At 38.3% G+C, this 23,110-nt stretch overlaps 2 protein-coding genes across 2 annotated transcripts in view; both read right to left on the reverse strand.

The window, feature by feature from the left end:
- TTN (titin) overlaps window positions 1-23,110 on the reverse strand; it is a 279,002-nt gene that overhangs the window by 164,183 nt on the left and 91,709 nt on the right. The gene's annotated exons all lie outside the window — the stretch shown is intronic.
- The window catches only part of LOC309962965 (titin-like), a gene marked incomplete at both ends in the record, with an annotated part of 87,215 nt that overhangs the window by 46,820 nt on the left and 17,285 nt on the right, over window positions 1-23,110 (reverse strand). The window contains 31 exons of the mRNA XM_082841070.1: window positions 75-128; window positions 1,144-1,218; window positions 3,084-3,167; window positions 3,477-3,536; window positions 3,948-3,974; window positions 4,079-4,156; window positions 4,365-4,574; window positions 6,187-6,447; window positions 6,556-6,823; window positions 6,920-7,009; window positions 7,216-7,399; window positions 8,186-8,471; window positions 8,592-8,684; window positions 9,267-9,554; window positions 12,437-12,727; window positions 13,499-13,786; window positions 13,923-14,210; window positions 14,808-15,086; window positions 15,176-15,454; window positions 15,568-15,846; window positions 15,958-16,245; window positions 16,765-17,043; window positions 17,160-17,441; window positions 17,863-18,141; window positions 18,362-18,643; window positions 19,897-20,184; window positions 20,328-20,615; window positions 20,755-21,033; window positions 21,135-21,413; window positions 21,508-21,852; window positions 22,761-23,048. Coding sequence (XP_082697196.1) covers window positions 75-128; window positions 1,144-1,218; window positions 3,084-3,167; window positions 3,477-3,536; window positions 3,948-3,974; window positions 4,079-4,156; window positions 4,365-4,574; window positions 6,187-6,447; window positions 6,556-6,823; window positions 6,920-7,009; window positions 7,216-7,399; window positions 8,186-8,471; window positions 8,592-8,684; window positions 9,267-9,554; window positions 12,437-12,727; window positions 13,499-13,786; window positions 13,923-14,210; window positions 14,808-15,086; window positions 15,176-15,454; window positions 15,568-15,846; window positions 15,958-16,245; window positions 16,765-17,043; window positions 17,160-17,441; window positions 17,863-18,141; window positions 18,362-18,643; window positions 19,897-20,184; window positions 20,328-20,615; window positions 20,755-21,033; window positions 21,135-21,413; window positions 21,508-21,852; window positions 22,761-23,048 — 6,939 coding nt within the window. The remainder of the gene's footprint in view (window positions 1-74; window positions 129-1,143; window positions 1,219-3,083; window positions 3,168-3,476; window positions 3,537-3,947; window positions 3,975-4,078; window positions 4,157-4,364; window positions 4,575-6,186; window positions 6,448-6,555; window positions 6,824-6,919; window positions 7,010-7,215; window positions 7,400-8,185; window positions 8,472-8,591; window positions 8,685-9,266; window positions 9,555-12,436; window positions 12,728-13,498; window positions 13,787-13,922; window positions 14,211-14,807; window positions 15,087-15,175; window positions 15,455-15,567; window positions 15,847-15,957; window positions 16,246-16,764; window positions 17,044-17,159; window positions 17,442-17,862; window positions 18,142-18,361; window positions 18,644-19,896; window positions 20,185-20,327; window positions 20,616-20,754; window positions 21,034-21,134; window positions 21,414-21,507; window positions 21,853-22,760; window positions 23,049-23,110) is intronic.

Here is a 23,110-nt window from a genome sequence, read left to right on the forward strand (position 1 = left end):
CCTAATACATAAAATAAGAATACAACGCAGAGATGCAAATCTCAGAAACAAATAGAATAAAATATTTCATTTACCTTCTGCTGGAATTAAGGCAGTAGGAGGTGGGGGCTTCTTGGCAACCTCTGGAACTTTGAAAACATAAAATACATGTTTATCTTTAGACTATAAGTTTTTTAATGCTTACTAATCCTGTATACCCTTGTTAGCCATTTGTATGATCTGTGACTACTACCCATATATAAAATGCTTTTATAAGATCCAAATTTAGCTCACCAAAAATGCTACGCAATGCCATGTTAACGAAAATGCAGGAAGGCTGAAATTTTATTCTACTTTATGTTGATTTAAAACAATTTAAATTAACATGAAGCATAAAGAGAATATTTGGTATGTCTGATGCTAAAAATAATGCATGTTTAATTTTTTCAGTGATTAACAATAAAGTTTGGGAAATAGCCATGCTTTTTTGAGATTCCTCTTATTCTATAACATCTCACAAATGACCACAAAAAAAAAGTCTCAGTGAATCGTGCCCTATGCTCCTGGATTCTCCTTTTTTTAGGAGGTTGCTGTACTTTAATCTTAGCCAGATGGATAAAATTATTTGCTTAAATTTAGTTATCCCATCTTTTTCCTAAAAATTTTCCAGGATATAATAAAAATTTAAAGTAACTAAATTGATCCCCCTGCAAAAAGTGTTTTATTTTTCCCTGCAAGTATTGACATTTAGCTCAGGTGAACCAGGAAGGGTGCTGAGTTGGGCTGGAGTGGTCACTTAAAATTAGTGACCTTCTGTTGGTGTGACTTCTGTTGGTGTGACTTGATCACGACCAGCTGTTGGACCAGAGGGCAGTACCTTCTTTAAATCACTATCCAGAGATAATGAGAACTCTCTGGTGTTGCCATTGGGTGCCATGGGTAGACATAGGCACAGGAGGATAGAGGAGGAAAAAAAGGGGAAAAGAAAGAAAGTTGAGAGAGAAAGTGAGGACTGAATCAAAGAAGAGGGTGAGTGTGAGTAAAGGAAGAGGTACCATTTTGTGAATTCACACTCTTAACCTTCCTCTATCCTCCACTATTTGGGATTTAAATTTTTTAACCAAGAGAAAAGCAGTAAGACTGAATTTTGATTAATTATAATACCTTTAGGTGCTGGTGCCTCTTCTTTGGGCTTTGCGACAACTTTTTTAGCATCTTTCTTCACAGCTTTTTTGGTCACTAAAAAACGAGATGTCAGATGTAAATTTTACTAAAATATTTTCATGAAACTGGGAGGTTTATTGAAAATTTTTTTAAATTAATTTAATTTATTTATATTTGGCTGCATTGGGTCTTCATTGCTGTGCAAAGGCTTTCTCTAGTCGTGGTGCTCGGGCTTCTCCTTGCGGTGGCTTCTCTTATTGAGGAGCACGGGCTCTAGGCCCGCGGGCTCAGTAGTTGTAGCACACGGGCATAATTGCTCCGCAGTATGTGGGATCTTCCAGGACCAGGGATTGAATCCGTGTCCCCTGCATTGGCAGGCAGATTCTTAACCACTGCACCACAAGGTAAGTCCTGAAATTTTTTTTTTTAATATGTTTTGATGGTAACAAGAGATTCTGCACATTATTGCAAGATATCTGTTTCAGAAAGATCTTGGACTACAAAGCAGAACCATTTTTTTGGAGGGAGATAGAATATGAAGGGTGATCTTACATCTTCACTGATTTTATGCCTGCTTAAAGTTTTCAAACATCTAGAGTAGACCCAAGTGATATCATAAATAGCAGAGATACAGCTTTTCATCTTCATTTCACTTAGGTAAGAACACTTTATAGTTTTCAGGAAAAAGAATTAACAAGTGAATTAGTAAAATTAAAGTCCCACCTATGCTATATTGTGGAAGTTTTCTTTTGTCATTTCTGACATTATACCTTGATCCTGGCCCCTGATCGTAACTTGATTATGGCTCCTAGTATTCATGAATAAATAACACTTTTGAATTTTTAAAATATGATTTAATTTCTCAAGTTTCCCAGTGGGCACTCAAACTTAAGTCATGTTGACACTAACACTCAAATCATAAATCATTCATTAAGATAAATTATTATTTCTGACAACAAATATAAGTGGAAATCTATTTTATGATTTTTGATTCTTATTCATTTTTGCTATCATAAGTAGGTGAAATATAGTTAATTATGTTCATATAAATTATAAAAATGCTTTTCTTTGTTATTGAGATTGTAGTAGTCATAAAACTGAAAGTGCTTTTTGTTTTTTTTTTAACTGAATTTCCCCTGAGGCTGGCTGAAAACTAGCTCAAGCTTTTGACACCAATTGTAGTAGATATTGGGGAACTAGCATGTCAAACCATGGAAACTACTACAGTAATGGTGGCTTGGCTTTGGAAAAATGTGACTTTGACATGCAGAATTTTTTCCTGATGATGCTGGGAGAATTCTGACAGCAATTCTGAACTCCCCAGAACTCTAGAAAGTCCCAGGCAGTCTGTTGACTGATTAGTTGAGCAGTTTGGGGGCACAAATAGTACAGTTTATCTACTGAAATATCTGAGAAGGACAATTTCCTGGCTCACTCATGAGTTTATTGGAGAGCTCTTTCCTTAGCTTAAAAAAAAAAATCAAAGATATTCTAAATCATATTTTTATAACAAAATAGTGAATTTTAGCGTAGTTAACAGTGTAACTGGGAAAAAACACAATCTATAATTTTAAATCTGACTATACACTAGTATTTTTCATTTCTATAAGCTTCACTAGAATTTGACTGTATTATTTTATTGCTTTATGTAGTAGTTAGGAAAATATGAAATGTGAAATCAGTTTGCCATTAATGCTTAAGTGATTCCTTTAAAATAAAATATTTTAATATTAAGCATCATATTTGTTTTTTTCTGATGATTTTCAGACTTTAAGGCACATGTCTTACATATTTAGTTAATACTTAAGAGCATATAATTTACATTTTGAAAGGCAATTCAAACTGCTGACCACTAGAGGGCCAACATGTTGCATTAAACGACATTTTCCAGGTCTGTAATAGTTCTATATTTTGACATTTAGGTAGATAACATATAATACCTTCAATACGTTTTGCTGGTGGTTTCTTTTCTTCAGGTGATGGTAGCAACAGGGGGATGGGAGGAACCACTGTATGAGGAATTTCTGAAGAAAATAAATGTCATCATAAGTAACATAGTTTGGTTTCTTATTTTGAGTGAAATATGATGAAAAGTCTCATGCATTTCTTTCAGTACTTCAAAGGTGTTATAGCAGAAATTCAACAATCAGAACAAACAAAATTAGCATCTATTTAAAATTGTAACTACTCTTTTGCTCTGATTTTTCACTACACAGTGAAGAATATGATGAGAAAGAATTTGTTCTTGCTGTATGCTATGGTTTGGCATTGGTAACTTCCTAGTGGTACGATACTGCAGCTTCAAGCCCAGGGGTCATGGTGCTGGATCTTACCTTCTGGAGGTACTGCTCTGATAGGCATGGTTGGAATTGGAACTCTGGAGTCAGGAATATCTGAAAAGGGACATTTAACAATGATAAGCACCGAGAGACTGAAAACACAGATATTTATTAGACAACTAAGATGTGTTTGATTGTCAGGCATTTCCAACAGCAGAATTTAACATATAGAAACAAGGATATTAAGATTCTTTTGTAGGCAGATACACATGCAAATTTATTCCCTGTGAAAATTTATTCTACGGCCAAACTTGATCCTAGATATCAGCTGAATGTGACCTCATTATCTCTAATTTCCCAAACTCACAAAGCCTAACATTGGTATTATTTTACTGAAAATAATTTTACTGAATAATATTTTACTGAAAAAAAGAAATAATATTTTTAGACATGTTAGTTTGGCTTCTATCATTTACAAAATTACACTGAATGTATTGTAAGGATTGATTTTTTTTTTTAACTTACCAGGAGGCTTCATCTCAAGTTTGATTTCTGCAAAAGAAAAAAAAAATGATATTTTTTAAAATTTAGAATTGTCTTGGCAGGCTACTTTGTTTCCAAGATTGCACTGTGATTTGAATGTGGTGTTTTCTGACCTTTGGTTGTTAAGTACAGCTCTGCTGTGCTTCTTGCTTCACCTCTGGGCTCCAGTCGAGCAATTACTGAATAGACACCTAAGGAAAAAAATCGTGAAATGTTTGCTTTCTGATATGTTTGTAAATAATGCTTCTTTATTTAAATATAGTATTTATTTATATTTCTCTTTCCTAAAAAAAGTAATCTAGATAGAACTACAGAGTAGAAGCGTAAACTAGAGTAGAAATAAATAAAACAGGCAAAGTTGAAATTATATAGTCACAGGGACACTGTCAATTAAGTTACCTTCGTCATCTGGGGTCACGTTGTGGATGGTCATATAATGGCAGCGACCGTCATTCCTGAAGTTGTATTTCTGGCTCTCGGTCAGTTCTGTTGGTCCTTTGTACCACGTTACAATGGCGTCATCGAAGGACACTTCGCACTCGAAGGTGGCAGACTGATGCTCACTCACCACAATGTTCTGTATGCGCTTCGTAAACTGAATTGGTTCAGCTGTTTAAGTACAAAAAGAGTTCAAATTTAGATTGTTTGGGGAGGAATTTCTTTCACTGTGCTTTCCCCACAGATGTTTAAAGTCTCTTATCTTTTTATCCGATTGGAAAATAGCAGAAAAAGGCTGAAAAGATAAAACAAGAAGAAAGTGCACTTCTTCGCATCAGTAACAAAAAATTATCCCAATATTTAAGTGTATTCCTACAGGATCAATGTGGGAAAGTTTAAAGAAATCCCTGAAAGTCCTTACAATATTTACATGAAGGCAATAGTCAAGTGTGCTTATAACGCAAAAGTAACATTTAAACTTTAAAAATGTTAGTGAAATGGGGGCTTCAAAATAAAGGGAACATAAACTTAAATTTTTACTGTATACTTCTCATTCCCCTTTGAAATTCTTTCTTTCCTCTGTAAAATAATTCTGCTATTCAGGATCTAGAATTGTTTATTTTTTGGCTTGTATAACTTTCCCTGTAAAAATAATTTCAAACTCAGTAGGAAATCTGCACTTCTAAATTTCAAAGGATTCATTTTGAAGAGTTCTGAAACCTGCTTTGCAAGCACCCGTGGGCAGGCATGAAGTCCACCCACTGGGAATGGCAGGGTATGTAGCAAGAGAATAGGCTGGCGTGGAGGTCCTTCTGCAAAATTTTATCTGGAAGGCTGGGATTCAACGTACTGCAGTATCATGAATAGCTTAGATGTCATATGTACTCTGGTGAGCTTTTCTTTGAAGGATCGTATAAAAGGAAGCAATTATTTAAAAAATGATAAGTGGTTTCAACTGGATCCTTTAAATGAAAAAAGATTTAAAATTTGTTAACTTTAAAATACAACCAGGCCTTGATATCCACTATAAAGCAAGTCAGAGATGTTGAAATGCTTATGTAAATAAGTCACATAGTTATTTCAACAGCTATAAATGGCAACGCCTGGAAGTAGAGCCCATGATTAGAGCCAAATGTTGCTGAATGCAGTCTAAAGGTGTAGGTCTTTAGGAAATAAATATTGTTGCTCCTAAGTCCTAGCATTCCACTTCATTTCAGAGATTCAGAGGTTGGAATATGATCTTCCTATGAAACAATAATTTTTGAAAAATAGCTGCTAATCACACATCACATATGTTGTTAATTTTATCTATAAGGTTTCATACAGATAGAGTCAAGTTGATTCCTGTAAACAAAATGTCAGCTCCTAGCCAAGATCCTCAAGATACCTAGGCATGAAATCTGGTCCTTTCTAAGATTTATTTCTAGAATTCAAAATCATAGATGTGAGAATTATGGCATTTAACAGAATTGTAAAAAATTACTGAATTTAGCATAATTATGAAATTTAACAGAAATAAGTGTTAGAAAGTCAAGTCATGGTTTAGACTGAAATCTACTTCAGGTCAAAAAGAACTATGCAACAGAATCGGCACTCACGTGAATACTTCCATTTTGATTTCAAATGGATTTTGAGACGTGAGTGAATGCCATGAGTATGTGTGTTGGGAAATGAGACCACACAAGCGCTTTAAGATACATGTGATGGCAGGGTTGCAGGGGTCCTGCACAACATTTGCCACTGACCGATGCTGTGATAACTCCAGCCACAGTCTTTCACCCACCTTCAATTCTGAGCTCTGCTGAAGTTTCAAGGTCTTCGTATTTGCACGTGTACTGACCCTGGTCCTCTGCTCGAACATCTGCAATGATCAGCTTATGGACTTTGTGCTCCACTTCTGTTTTATATCTACCTTGGGGTTTAAGGATTCTGCCATTTCTGAACCATTCGGACTTTACATTTGGCACAGAAAACTGGCAAGTCATGGTACAAGTCTGGCCTTCTTTCAAAGTAACATCCTGAAGATGCCGTTCCCAGGCAGGCTCTGTGGGTATGATACAATATACATTTTGTACGATATCACATGTGATGTACTCAGTAGTAAATTCATCTCACAAGTTTTTTTAAAAATAATAAAACTCTTTTTCCTTACCAATTACAGTTAGTTTAGCACTAGCGATGTGTGGACCACACACCAATCTATAATTGCCCTGATCTTTAAGTTGACAGTTTTTGACTCTGAGGGTATGTTGATCACCATCAATGCTTATTTCAAATTTATCACTGGGTTCCAGTTTTTCAGTCCCTTTGTACCATGAAAGCTTGATTTCTGGATAATTAATCTTAATGTCAATTTCAAACACAGCATCATTATCTTTCAAAACTGTCTGATTTTCAATGTCCTTGATCAAAGTCACAGGCTAGGAGAATAAAGAATTAAAATGCATTAGTCACTCCTTCCCTTGTAATTCCCAATAATAATTTCTTCATTTTGTGATCAGCATAATTCATTTTACCTCTGTCTGTGACAGCCTTTGCTGAATAAATGATACAAGTTCCTCAAATTCCTTTTCTTCCTTCTCTGACTTCTCTATTTCCTCAATTTCCTAGGGAGGAAAAAAAGCATAAGTATTACATATGGAATAAAATTTGAATTAGAGGACGAATGATTATATTTAACCTCCATTTTTGATGCTGCCTAGGTTATATTAACTATCTTATACAACTGTAGGGTTCTGGAAACTCAAAAGGCGTATGTTAGACGTTTCAAGTGTGAATTTTTAAAGATGATACTATATATAAAAGATCATACCAATCTATGTGTCTCTTCTACTTGACTTTGCTTTAGCATTTCAAATGCTTGAAGAAGACCCCGGAAGTCAGTGATTCCATACATGCGGGCATATTTTTCATATTCTTTTGGATCAATATTTTTGAGAAGTTCCAGGATATCAATTTCCTCTTCTTCCCCAGCTCCTTTCTTTAAGGCTGGAGTCCTAAATGAAATAAGAAATAAACGTGAATCACCTGTCTTCTACTTATTTTGAATTGTCTATCATCATTCAAAGATTATAAATGTAATAAAATTTTTTCCACAAAGGAATAGTTTTGTGTCCTTTATTTAAGAACTACTAATTTTACCATGTTAACTGTGAAACAAACAAACAAACAAAATTGTGGGTTTGGAGGTGGAGTGGATTAAGATCAGACTATAGTCACAAAGTATGGAATTTTGATCAAAGAGTTTAAGAAAGGATAACAAAAATATTTTTGTAAGCTTTACAACAAAAGAGGCTAATGAAAGAATTATAAGGAAAAATAATAATAGCCATGGAAAGCATCAATAAAGAATACATATATCATGAGGAAAATATGTAGAAATTAAATGTTGATTAATTGATTAACAGTGATGTTCAAACATAATTGGTTTTGAAATTATTGGCAATTATGGAAAATGTTTAAAATGGTTGATCTAGAAAGCCATTCAGAGCAAGAGAAATTACACATAGAAACAAAAATTTCATGCCTAGACACACAGGTTTCTCTACAGGCCATTTCCTTTGTTCAAAATTTTAATAAAAATTCACCTCATTCTCAAAAGTTTCTCAAGATTATTCAGAAATTGATGTTAATGCACCACTAACTTCCACTCAAATACTGTGTATTTGCTTATCTGTTTCTGTTAAAATGTCTATATGCTAATGTTCGTTTCACAATCTGAATCTTGGAGGGGGTGGTCCATGAATGGAACATTACCGTGCATGGTATTTTATTGAACTTACTTTTTCAGCATTGCTCTAAGATCTCCTTCAATTTTCTCTTGTTGCTTCCTTTCATCCACCTGTAGATTAACATTACTTTCAATTTCACCATGCTTGTTAAATGCGACACATCGGTATAATCCAGAATCGGTTTTTGTGGTGCCTCTGATCTCCAGCTTTGCTTCACCATCTTTCTGGTGGATAAAAATTCGACCTCCTTGGCTCAGTTGTCTCCACTTCCCTTTTGTCCACTTAACATTTGGAACTGGATCACCTCCAACTTTCGCAATGAATATTGCAGTGGTTTCTAAGGAACAATGAAAACAAATCAATAAAAATTTAATTTTCCAAAACCAGTTTTTCTGAAATGAAATCAGCAGTAAAATGTACAAGACAGATGAAGATGTAATTTTCATGAAGTACTTACTTTCTACAACTCTCATACTCTGAGGTTCTGATATGAAGAAGAGTTTTCCATCTACTGCTGCTTTCTTAGCTGCTGGGACGGCAGCTGGTTTGTCTAAAACAACACGTTTATATGTTTTTTAAAAAAATCACAATTACCTTCAAATTGTAATAAATAATTTCCTTTGAAAAACAGGCTTTGAGAATATGGCAATGTTACAAATATTACACACTCTATATGAGAGTGGACTATAGAAGACAAAGCAGTTTCATAGACATTTATAACTAGTTGTAGCTATTACATGCAGATTGAACTGCAATCACATTAATCGCATCAAGTTTTATATTTCTCAACTTGGTTTTATTATATAGATTTCCTTTAGGGATATGATATCAGGCTACCTTATGTCACATTATTACAGGATCATTTTTGGAACTCCACTTAGTTACATCCTTTTGGATATGGTGAAAAAAAGGTCAAGAAGTGTGATGGTGAACTTGGGGTACTTTCAGAAAATTTGTGTGGAAATTATTGCCACTAAATCACCTAATATTTCAATTATAATAAGGAGACTATAAATTGCAAATGAGCAGTAACTGATAATTCTAAAAATCTAATTCCATTCTTACTTAAACTGTAATAAGCAAATAAACACAAGCAGTTGACTTAATCCAAATAGTTTTGAGGTGTCTGTACCTTTAATGGTCACTTTTGATTTGCAAGTGTCACTTCCAGCCACGTTTGAAGCTTTACACACATAATCTCCCGCATCTGCTTTAGACACATCCTTGAGTTCCAGCACAGCAGTCCCATTAGCAAAGCTGAAGCTGCATCTGTCTGAGGGCTTTATTTCCCTGCCAGCCTTCAACCACTGGATCCTGATCGGTTCTGATCCCTGGACGTGGCAGCTAAGCTGCACGAATTCTCCTTCACTAACTGTTACTGGAGTAGGGTGCTGATCAAACACAGGTGGCTTCTTAGGTGCTAGAATTAGAAAGGGATTTTCATGAGGAACATAAAAACAAAAAAATATTAAACTCCAGAAAAGAAACAAGTTTTGCCTCTAACAGATAGCACTGGTTGCTATAATAGAACTGAATCATGTGCCTTTGTCTCTGAAAGCAATAGTTACATGTGCTGGATTTTATAAATAGAAAAAGGTTTAAAAACAAGCAAAGAACAGATGCCATGCTGCCCATGAATTACCCAAGCATCTGTGTTTTGCAAACATTAGGCACTGCAAACACTGCACTGGCCGTTCCTATAAATTTCGATGTCATATAGCACACCGTTGATTCTCTCAAACCTGCATGCAGCTGTATTTTCACTGAACCCTAAAAACGAAGGGGCTGTTGGAGAACTCTGCTCATGATATACAATGTTTGCTACCCTCTGGGAAAGAAAGCCAACATCTGAGTAACCATGAGCCCACATGTTAATATGTGATTTTCTCTTATGATCATCTTTAGCTATTATATGCAGCTACAGTAGCATTTAAAATCCAACCTTTGCCCAAAGGAATGAGGCGTTGAAGCTCAGTGCTCAAATGAAAACCCGTGAAGAAGATATCAGTAACATGATGGGAAGGCCATGTATAGCTTGGTGTTATGTAATGATTTTATTGAATGGTTCTGAGACCTACATATAAGGAAAATAAGCAATATTCATGATTGCAAAGATGAAAACTTCTGATATCTATTCATTTTTAAACTCTATGGATAAAAAGCCTCAGAATTCTATAGAAAGTATTTATCTACTCAATGTAAAACCATCATGAATGGTTAAGCATTCATTCTTCATTTAACTAAATGTTTTAAAATTCAAACGCATTTAAGTACTATTGAGTGATGAAATTAGAATTATAAAAAGTTAACTCAATGATATTAGCTTATTAGTAATATTAATCTATTGATGATATTAACCTACTGTCTGTGCACCCTGACATGGCCAGCTAGATCAACAGAGTTGGTAATTAACTCCCAGTTGTTCAAGGAAGTTAGACTGTAAAGTGATTTTGATGAACTGCCTCATAATTATATGGATGAAACAAATGGGACCTAATGAAACTTAAAAGCTTTTGCACAGCAAAGGAAAACATAAACAAGATGAAAAGACAACCCTCAGAATGGGAGAAAATATTTGTAAATGAACCAACTGACAAAGGATTAATCTCCAAAATTTACAAGCAGCTCATGCAGCTCAATATCAAAAAAACAAAGAACCCAATCCAAAAATGGGCAGAAGACCTAAATAGATATTTCTCCAAAGATATACAGATTGCCAACAAACACATGAAAGGATGCTCAACATCACTAATCATTAGAGAAATGCAAATCAAAACTACAGTGAGGTATCACCTCACACCAGTCAGAATGGCCATCATCAAAAAATCTACAAACAACAAATGCTGGAGAGGGTGTGGAGAAAAGGGAACCCTCTTGTACTGTTGGTGGGAATGTAAACTGATACAGCCACTATGGAGAACAGTATGGAGGTTCCTTAAAAAGCTAAAAATAGAACTACCATACGACCCAGCAATCCCACTCCTGGGCATATACCCTGAGAAAACCATAATCCAAAAAGAGTCATGTACCAAAATGTTCATTGTAGCATTATTTACTAGAGCCAGGACATGGAAGCAACTTAAGTGTCCATCGACAGATGAATGGATAAAGAAGATGTGGCACATATATACAATGGAATATTACTCAGCCATAAAAAGAAATGAAATTGAGTTATTTGTAGTGAGGTGGATGGACCTAGAGTCTGTCATACAGAGTGAAGTAAGTCAGAAAGAGAAAAACAAATACCATATGCTAACACATATATATGGAATCTAAAAAAAAAAAAGTTCTGACAAACCTAGGGGCAGGACGGGAATAAAGACGCAGACATAGAGAATGGACTTGAGGACACGGGGAGGGAGAAGGGTAAGCTGGGACGAAGTGAGAGAGTGACATGGACATATATACACTACCAAATGTAAAATAGATAGCTAGTGGGAAGCAGCTACACAGCACAGGGAGGTCAGCTCAGTGCTTTGTGACCACCTAGAGGGGTGGGATAGGGAGGGTGGGAGGGAGACACAAGAGGGAGGAGATATGAGGATATATATATATATGTATAGCTGATTCACTTTGTTATACAGCAGAAACTAACACACCATTGTAAAGCAATTATACTCCAATAAAGATGTTAAGAAAAAAAGTTATATGGATGAAGCCATTATGGTTAGAGGATCAGATTGAGAAGATCTCCTTAAACAATACAGTCTATTTCTTTGCCTCAAGCTATGACTGTGTATTCATAATGATATGCAACATCTTTCTACCCATTTTTTTTTCTTTCTGAGCAAATTTTACACTTTTGTATGAGGTTAATATTCATTTATAGGCTAAAAGCTTTGGGCAATATATGTCAGACAATAATCCTTTAGAAATATCCTTAGAAAAGAGAATGTTTCAGAATGTGATAGAACTCATAATAAGCAAAGGTAATGCAATATTCAATGATGAAAATTTTTAAAAATTTCAAAACAAATGTGCCTCACAAAAATTTATATGTCACTAATGTATGAATTTCAAAGTAGACTTAGACTTCTAACTACCTGAGAGAATTTCGAGATGTGATTTACAAGCTAAGGTACAGTCCATTTATTATATGACACATACTTTCCTGGGCCACATAATTACAACTAATGTATATTTTTTAGTAAACATATGTGGAATTGTGGCAAGCCAATTAAATAATATATATTCACATCTGTTAAAACTTACTTGGTCGAGATGTCAGAAGAAACACACGTGGCTGTCTAATAAGGCAGTAAAGAAAAATACATCATGCCAGGGGCTCTGAAGGTGACTTACCTTTGATGACGACTGAAGATGTACACAGAGCAGAGCCTGCATCATTCCACACTTTGCACGTGTACAAACCAGCGTCGTCCATGCTTGCCTTCTTGACTTGCAGCAGAAGTGTGTTGTTCTTGAATGTGATTTCACAGTTAGACGTTGGATGGATCTCTACGTTATTTTTGTACCAAGCGACAGAAATAGGCTGGGAACCAGCAACACGGCCCTCGAGTTTGAAAGAGTTCCTTTCTGTTTCTTCTACTGTCTCCGAGAGTTTTTTAGTGAAGCTTGGTGGAATTAGCCGCTCTGTAAGAAAGTTCAAGGATATATGAAGTGGAATCCAGAAGTAGGTTACTAATAGGAGGCTTTTCAAGAAAGAAAAGTCATATTTTAAGTTCAAAGTCAATGCTGACCAACTGAATACACCATATCAGTGTAATGTTCCTAAACATTTTGGCCTCTTTCCACAAGCTTATTTTATTTTTAAATTAAAACAATTTTTTTATTTTACATTGGCATATAGTTGATTTACAATATTGTGTTTTTTTTCTTTTATTTTCACAAGCTTATTTTAAACTGTTCTCTGATTTATGGGATGGATGATAAGAATAACTTATGGTCATTTACAGAACCAGATATTTGTAAAAAGAAAAAAGGGGGGGAAGGAGTGGTCTTAGGGTTATGTAGGATATATAAAAACTTAGAGAAATACAGATTTTAAAAGATCACCTTTTCTCTAGAGAAACTTATTTCTTCTGAAACATTTTTATGTCAGTGGTTTAAAAATGTGCTAAATTGGGCTTCCCTGGTGGCGCAGTGGTTGAGAGTCCGCCTGCCGATGCAGGGGACACCGGTTCGTGCCCCGGTCCGGGAAGATCCCACATGCCGCGGAGCGGCTGGGCCCGTGAGCCATGGCCGCTGAGCCTGCTCCGGAGCCTGTGCTCCGCAACGGGAGGGGCCCCGGCAGGGAGAGGCCCGCATACCGCACAAAAAAAAAAAAAAAAAAAAAAAAAAAATGTGCTAAATTTCATCTGTCCTAATAAAACCGCACCCTTAGGATGTGATATACAAAGATACCTTTTATATTGAGCTGAGCCATGCAGGAGTCCTCTCCCACTTCATTGACAGCATAGCACGTATACTGTCCAGAGTCTCCTTTGTCTACTTTCAGGATTGTCAGGTGGGCACTGTTTTCCAGATAACTAATCTGATAGTTTCCGCCACTTTGGATCTGTCTGTTGTCTTTGGCCCAGGTGACCTTTATTGGTTGTGTCCCAGTCACATGGCACTCAAAATCCGCACTGTCTCCCACCACAGCATCCACAGGGGCAAGAGGGATGTCAAAGAAGGGCGGGTTCTTCCCCTCTGAGAGGAGAGCAGAAAGACATGGTTTCAGGCTCCATACCTGACCATCCCAGTTCACACAAATCATCCTCCTCTAATTTCAAATTTGGTTATAAAAAAGTTAATTACAGAAATAGAAATTTAAGAATCCACACACCTGTGAGAATGAGTCTGGCACTGGAAGAAGCAGAACCTATAGGATTTGTAGCTGTGCAAGAATACTGGCCTGCAAAACTCCGATCTGTTTGAAAAATATTGAGAGTGGCTACATTATCTAAAAATGATGTTTGTATATTGGGGCCGTCTTTCAACGGCTTGCCATCTTTAAACCAAGACACCGAGATAGGTGCTGATCCACTGACAGCACACTCAAAAACAACTGGCAGCCCGACCGTTTCTTGAACATCTCTCAACTGTCGAGAAAACGACGGTGGAAGTTTTTCCTCTGTAGGAATAGAATTAAAGTAATGAATACTTCTGGACATTTTGAATTTACTGAATAGTCTTCTCACAATTATTGTTATATAAATAATGGGATTCCTATAAAACTATCAGGAGGCCTTCACATATCCTGAATTAACTTGGACTCAAAGAAAAGCAGGTAAATTTTTGGAGCAAAAGTTTTACTTTGATGCCACGCTGACGCATGGTAGGTGTAAAAATATGTAAGCCAGCAGAGAAACTGATTGGCTTAAGGTACATCTCTGGCATGTAGCAGATTTTCTTACTTTTTAAGACTGCTTTCTAGCAATCTGCATGAGACACCCATGGGTGGAATTTAAAAAAATATGGTTACTCATTTTTCTGAAAGATTTAATTATAGAGACAAATGATGACATGATCCTTCCAACTGAAGATTAGTCATTTTATCTCTCTCTGTAAAGGTGATCAAAAAAGAGACACTGCTAATTTGTAGGCAGAACTACTTAAGAAGAAAGTTTTGCATTTGGGAAGATTTTTCCTAAAAAGAAGACCCTCGCCAGATATTTTAAATCTTGTTCAAATGAAACACATTCATTCACTTAAAAAATATTGCAATCACCTTGAACAGTCAGGAAAGTTGATGAAGAAACTTCTCCCACACTGTTTTCAGCCCTGCAGATATATTCTCCACTGTCATTACTATCAACCTGGTTGAAAACCAGTGTAGCAACATTGTTCCTAAAATGCATTTTGTAGGTAGTCGTGGGTCTCAATTTCGTATCTCCTTTATACCAGGACACCCCAATTTCAGGGGTCCCAGCAAGTTGGCATTGCAAAGAGGCAGAATCTCCAATGGTCACCTTCACAGGCTCCAACTGCTTGACAAAATATGGTGGTTCTGCAGCCAAGAGAGATAACCAGTCATGAAGGAGACATGCCAGGATGGTTATTTGTATATAAAGACACAAATGTGCAATCATAACACACCTAGTATCAGGATTTGTGCTGAACAGGAGTCTTTCCCAGAAGCGTTTTCAATGTAGCAGTTGTACTGTCCTGCATCCTCCACTGTGCTGCTTGGAATTTCCAGGATTGCAGATTTTTCAGTTGTGGTTATATGACACCTCTGAGAAGGAGTTATATTTGTGCCATTTTTCTTCCAAGTAACTGAAATGGGAAGAGTTCCAGTATACGTGCCCTCTAGGATCAGGGGTTTTCCTTTCTCTAGGCTGTAATCATTGAGCTTCTTCACAAATTTGGCTGGGGCTGTAGCAGGCAAATTGAAAACATGAAATAAAGCACATACACACACAGATACAGGCACACCTATTACTTCATGTATATTAATTGTAAAAATGCAGAATGGCAGTCAAACAAACCTTTTACATACAGATGTGTTGTACAAGAAGCTTTGCCAGCTTCATTACTAACGATGCAGGTATATTCTCCACTTTGTGATGTATCTACATCAAACAGCTCCAGTTCAGCAACTGAATCCTCCAAAGACACATTACATCTTTCCCCTGGTACTAGTTCACTGCTACCCTTGAACCAGCTGACACTGAACGGGGGTGTTCCTTTTACCAGGCTTGTGAAAGTTACATTTGTTCCAGTTAAAACATCCATGGGATCAGGTTTCTGAACAAAAGATGGTGGTTCTAAACAAAAAAGCACATACCGGAAAAGGTTTACTACTTTTGAATTCTGATGACAAAAATGTTGACTAAATAATGAAACGCAATTCTATTTCGCTGTTATTTTTAGCTGACCTCTCACAGTCAAAGGAGCACTGCACTCATCAGAACCAGCCACATTAGTAGCTATACATGTGTAGTCGCCGGTGTCCGAGTCTTCCAGCATGTTCACAGTTAAGGCACAAGTGTTATCCGTCAGGGTGGTCTGGTACTTCCTTCCACTGCTGATCTCGTTTCCTTCATGGAACCAGGAGACGGAGATTGGAGGTGATCCACAGACTTTACACTCCATTACCACTGAGGAACCAGACAGACCATTTGTCTCTTTCAATTTTCTTGTGAATGAAGGAGGCACAATTCGGTCTGAATGTGATAAAAATCAAACAAACAAGGACATCAGTTATAAAATGATTTGAAGAGAGAATTATTGTCTTTTTGATGGAATATGCCTAGATCCATTTGGCTCTTCTGTGAGGATATCACAGAGTTCCCAGTGGGGTCACACCATGGAAAGCCTTGAGAATCAGTGGACAAGATGTGCTAGTTGACTTATTAGGAATTTTGGTCTCTCTTTGCTGTGAATCATTATGTGGAGAATTACCCCAGCATAAGTGACAGTAGAAGACTACATATCCTTATTCCTTATCCAGGGATTAAGTGTTACTCCTACCACCCTGAATTGTGGAAATTCCTCCAAAAGAAAGGGATAGAACTTTTGGACTTGGTTTTCTTCTAACTCTATAGGTCTATTACCTCTGATTTTGCTGATTCAGAGGATGTCAGACTTGTGTCACGCTGTAGAATGTGGAGTTTCTTATAAACATGTATGTAAACCAGGAACTATACTATAATAACATTGAAACAAAAGCCCAACCAACCAACCTGAAACATGAACTGAGGCTGTGCAGCTGTCTTTGCCCACAGGGTTTTGCACCTCAAAACTGTACACCCCACTGTCACTGGGGGCCACGTTAATAATCTTAAGGCCAGATATTTTGTTGAAGAAGCTTATTTTGTATTTGCTATCACTTGTCAGCTCTTTTGCATCCTTAAACCACTTAGTAGTGAGTTCGGGTGTGCCAGTGACCATGCACTCCAAGGTACAGGTGTCTCCCGTGGTCACTTTTATGGATTCTGGCTTTTCGACAATTGCTGCAGGCTCTGGAACGAGATGTAAATTGTTTTCAAATGTTAAAATCACATTGAAAAACTAAAGAAGACACGAGTACTGGTAAGCGCGTGCCTTCTATTCATGATGACATTCTATCTGCACTAACCGAGGATGGACACCGTGGCGAAGCACTCTTGCATTCCGGCATCGTTTTTGATCTGACAGGTGTATTTCCCGGCATTGGCTGTTTCCACTCTTGAAAACTGGAGGGTTGCAATGTTTTCTGAATAAGAGATCCATATATTGTCACTTTCTCTGACCATCTCCCCCTTGTCTTTGAACCACACCACGGAAATGGGCTCAGCGCCTTCAATAGCAGCCTGAAGCTGAACTCCTTCACCAACGATGGCAGAAATGTCACTGGGCTTCTTCACAAATCTTGGTGGTGCTGATGAAAAAGAGGCAAAATCAGGGATTTAAAATGTGTGGGGCTATGCGTATTTCCCTCAAAGCTATAAATGCTAGGAATCAAACTGGTGATCATGTGTTGTTTCTATTTCTTAAAGAAGAGGCATTTTTGGTGAATGGGAGCAGAGATGCATTAGAGTTTGTACTAAGCAGAAAGAGTCGAACATCTTGGCCTCTCTAGCTTTCTAAATCCAATCAAAACCTACTGGGAAAATTGTCTAAAAGGGTAATTAGTAGGATTTAGAAATGGGATGCGCACTAACTATAAAAGGATTTAGAAAGGAGAGAGGGGAAAAGTACAAGACAGCTAGTGGTAAAGGATGGGGCAAGAGCTGAGGGGCCAACAGGGTATTAAAGTTAGAAGGAAAACTGTAAGCAGAAGAGGATGGAGTCACTCTAACCTTTCAGAGTGATGGAACCAACACAGGTGTCTCCCCCCACGTCGTTCGTGGCTTTACACTGATATTCCCCAACGTCTGCAGCACTGACGCTCAGGATGTGAATACTCGTCAGGAAGTTCTCAGACATTATCTTGTACTTCTTGCCACTCCTAAGTTCTCTCTTGTCTTTATGCCAAGAAACTTGAAACGGGGGGGTGCCCTGAAGCTCACATTCAAGGTGAACATCAGCTCCTTCCAGTGTCTCAACGGGACGAGGCTTTTTGCGGAAAACGGGTGGTTCTAAAATTAGGAAAAAAGGAACATTAGGATGTGTTCTGTAACTATGTAGTTACAAGTAAGAATCAGTTTTCCATTCCACCATAGAGAGAGAACACTACACTCGATTTTCTATTGTGTCCTTTAAAATTTTTAGAACCTCGACGGAGAGTCAAACAGGGAATTGAGAGGACAACTAGGAGGAAGTTAACGTGAAAAACATGAAAGAAGGGTAGGAGCTGACCTTTAACTTTTAAGGTGGTGCTGCTGCTTGCTCTGCCCGCTGCGTTGCGGGCCTCGCACGTGTAGTCTCCGCTGTCTTCTACACTGAGAGCGTGCATTTCCAATACCGCCACCGAGTCATGGAATGACATTCTGAATTTACTGCTCTCTTGAATTTCAGTCTCGTCCTTATACCATAAAACTTTGATTTCTGGAGACCCTCCTACTTTACATTCATATCTTGTAGATTCATCTTGTTTCATGATTCTTGAAGGTTCTAGCTTCTTAATGAACCTGGGGGGTTCTATGGAAGCAAGACAGAAAACACAAGGGAAGAGAAGGGAAGACACGTATAATTCAGGATGAAGTGAAAAATCAAACAGAGAGGTCTTTAGCTCTGGAAAACAAATTTATTTGCTGCAGTTCAAGGAAAATAGTTAGGTGAAACTTATCTAGAAAATTCCTATAAAATATATTTATTTTTGTAAGCACCCACATCAAATATTATTGCAAAAGGAAAGAGGAAGAGACATTTATCCCCTTTGTGCAATCCTCCTACCAGCAAAAGAATCACTTTGTGCAAGATCACAGTCAGAGTGTGTATCTGTTGGTGAAATCACACTATGGTTTACAGGGATTTGAGAGAGTCTGATTACTTTCTTGTACGTGAACCAGTGCAGGACGGTCTATTTCCTGTGGCTGCAAAGATATCAGTTATGTACCATGAAGAGTCAGAGTAGCAAAATTGGGTTAGATATCTTAATATTTTAAAGTGCTATTTTCTCTTATAGGCCTTAAATAGATATTTCTTCAACCTTCATAATATCCCTTTGAAGTGGGGAGAGCGATCGCTTTCTTCATTAACTGAATCAAAAAATTCAAGTTTAGGGAGATAAAAATAATTAGCGATATATCACAGAGCACGTGGGCTGCTAAATCTAACTCTGTTTTAATTTGAAGTTATTTATAAACTATCACCATTAAAACCCTTAAAAATGCTCTCATGGGTTAGACCAGCAGCTCATTGAGTTAAATGTTTGATTTCTGACCACAGCAGCCTTGAACATGCTACAGAGAGACATGGTTGCCTTCCATGATGTCAGATATTGATGTACTCCCCAGTCCCCTGGCTTCCATTGTTATTTAAGTGGAGCTAGTAGAGGAAAAGAAGTTGACACAATCTGACTCTTCTTGAAGGGGTTGATAGTTTGGGGCTCTGCTAGCCCCTCGAGGAACAAAATCCATTAATTTATAAACTAACGTGGAAAGTAAGTCATTCGAGACAACTTCCTTTTATTGTCCTAAGATAATTTCTTTCAAACTTGGGTTTTCTTGCAATTTCAGCCTTTGAAAATGGACCTTCAGTCCATGTTTGACCAGTTTTATATTTTTTTAAATAAACATTATAAAAAACTTGCTCCCACTTAGAAGACCCTGGATCTATTCAATCACTTCCAATTCCTAGACCATAGTCCTAAACGTATCTTTCAAGCACACGCTTTCTCCTATATTTTCAGATGTTGAAATGAGACCTTACTATTTCACTTGAACAAGTACCTTGTACACCCAGATGAGCAGAACAAGAGTCTTTTCCAGCGACGTTGCTTGCATAGCAGGTGTACTGCCCAGCATCGACTTTGCCTACTTTGAGAACCGTCAGAGTGGCAGTATTTTCAACCAAAGTCATCTTGTAGTTGCCTCCAGGGCGAATCTCTCGGTTATCTTTGGCCCAAGTGATCTTGATTGGTGCAGTTCCAGTTATGTGACATTTAAAAGAACCACTTTCTCCAAGAGCAAGATCTACTGACACAGGCTTTAGATCAAAGAAAGGAGGCACTTCATGGTCTGAAAAGAATGAAGACCAACATGGTGACTTCAGTTTTCATGCTCCCAGACGTGGAGCAGAAACTAAGTGGCACCAGACCTTTGGTGGCCCGGAGCAGTGAAACTGCTTTATGATGAAGAGGGTAATGTGATGAGCTACCCACCTAAGAGGATGAGCTTCGCACTGGATGAAGCTGTCCCAAGAGGATTAGAAGCAGAGCAATTGTACTGACCAACATGGCTCTGGTCAGTTTGCAAAATCTGAAGAGTTGCTACATTATGAACAAAAGATGTTTGCAAATTAGCATCGTCTTTCAAAAGCACCCCATCTTTGTACCAAGACACTTGAAGAGGTTCTGAGCCATTGATGCGACATTCAAATGCAACTGGGAAGCCAAGGGTCTCCTGAACATCCTTCAGTTTTCTTGCAAAGGAAGGTGGAAGTTTGCGCTCTGGAAGGGAGTCACAGACAATCCTTATTTACAAGAGAGAAAACACCCGCAGCATACTTCAACCCATTAACATTGTGGCGTTTTTAAGAAAGTGGATCTGTCAACACACAGCAAGACTTGTTAGGAGAATGATCATCACCTTTGATAACGAGCACAGCTGAGGAAGCCACTGCCCCCACGCTGTTTTCAGCCTTGCACGTGTATTCTCCCACGTCACTGGGATCCACTTTGTTGATTACTAAGGAGGCAACATTATTTCTGAATTGCATTTTATATGCAGGAGCCGATCGTAGCTTTGTGTGTTCTTTATACCAAGAAATTCTAATTTCTGGGGTTCCATCCACTTTACACTGTAAAGTTACAGGTTCTCCGATGGCTGCTTCCATGTGTTCCAGAGGCTCAATAAAATAAGGTGGTTCTGAGGTAGAAAGGATGGTAATCAATCAATCATACTAGCTAAAAGAGGATGTATTAAAAGAAAGAAAAGAGAGCAATAAGAAGAGGTAACTGTCAACATACCTAAGACAGACACCAGCGCTTCACAAATATCTTGACCGGCCTCATTTTCTATGAGGCAACTGTATTGTGCATAATCCTCTATTGTGCTATCAAGAATTTCTAGGATCGTAGATTTTTCCGTCATGGTAATGCTGCAATTCCGAGATTGTGTAAGGGGGAACTCATTCTTCATCCAGCTCACCGAGATGGGAGGCGTGCCGGTAAACGTGGCCTCGAGAACGATGGGGTTTCCTGTCTCGACGCTGAAATCAGCCAATCTTTTCACAAAGGTGGCTGGTTCTATAAGGAGAAAACAGCAGGGCAGAAGTGGCATCTTCAAATAAAGAATCAGAAAAGAATGCTAAAGATACATGTTTTGGAGAAAAGAGCAAACCTTTCACAAAAAGATGCGTGGTACAGGAAGCACTGCCAGCGTCGTTAGCCACGAGGCAAGAATATTCCCCGCTTTGCAATGGCTCCACCTCAAACAATTCCAGTTCTGTGACAAAATCTTCCAGAGAGATGCTGCATGACTCCCCTGACACCAGTTCCCTGCTGCCTTTAAACCATTTGACCTTGAAAGGCGGGGTGCCTCTAATGACACTGGTGAATGTGAGGCTCATTCCAGGGAGAACTTCCAAAGAATCAGGGGCTTGTTCAAAAGATGGTGGTTCTAGATACCCCAGGAGTGGGGGAGATGAAGAGAAAAAAGAAATCCAATTGAGCAGTGCTTTTGCTCCTTGAAGAAAAGGGAATTAAGACTACACACGAGGGCTTCCTGGGTGGCGCAGTGGTTGAGAATCTGCCTGCCAATGCAGGCCACATGGGTTTGAGCCCTGGTCTGGGAAGATCCCACATGCCGTGGAGCAACTAGGCCCGTGAGCCACAACTACTGAGCCTGCGCGTCTGGAGCCTGTGCTCCATAACAAGAGAGGCCAGGATAGTGAGAGGCCCGCACACCATGATGAAGAGTGGCCCCCGCTTGCCACAACTAGAGAAAGCCCTCGCACAGAAACGAAGACCCAACACAGTCAAAAATAATAAATTAATTAATAATAAAAAAAAAGACTACACACGAAGTAAAGAGGTGGATAGACCTAGAGTCTGTCATACAGAGTGAAGTAAGGCAGAAAGAGAAAGACAAATACCTTATGCTAACACATATATATGGAATTTAAGAAAAAAAAATGTCATGAAGAACCTAGGGGTAAGACAGGAATAAAGACACAGACCTACTGGAGAACGGACTTGAGGATATGGGGAGGGGGAAGGGTGAACTGTGACAAAGCGAGAGAGAGGCATGGACATATATACACTACCAAACGTAAGGTACATAGCTAGTGGGAAGCATCCGCATAGCACAGGGATATCAGCTCGGTGCTTTGTGACCGCCTGGAGGGGTGGGATAAGGAGGGTGGGAGGGAGGGAGATGCAAGAGGGAAGAGATATGGGAACATATGTATATGTATAACTGATTCACTTTGTTATAAAGCAGAAACTAACACACCATTGTAAAGCAATTATACCCCAATAAAGATGTTAAAAAACAAACAAACAAAAAAAAAGACTACACACGAAGACAAAATAAAGAAATCCCCTGTGAGGCAGTCACTAAGTCAAGCAGCAGCCTGGTGCCTGTGCACTGACCTTGGACAGTCAGGACGGCCGAGCATTCGTCTGACCCAGCCACGTTGGTGGCCACGCACGTGTATGTGCCTGTATCAGAGGGCTCCAAGAAGCTCAGATTCAAAGTACAGACGTTTTCCGAAAAGCTGGACTGGCATTTAGGCCCACTAACGATCTCATTTCCATCTTGAAACCAGCCCATGGAGATGGGTGCAGAGCCGGAGACTCTGCACTCCAAAACCGCCGAGGCCCCCAGGATGGCGTTGGTGTCCTTCAACTTGCGGATGAAGGAAGGAGGGACGACTCGATCTACGTGGAGAAGGGTAGTTTTCCGTTGAAAGAGAAACCTTATTTTCTACCCCAGGAAAAAT

This window comes from Leucopleurus acutus (assembly GCF_964270905.1).
Source record: "Leucopleurus acutus genome assembly, chromosome: 6".
NCBI lineage: Eukaryota > Metazoa > Chordata > Mammalia > Artiodactyla > Delphinidae > Leucopleurus > Leucopleurus acutus.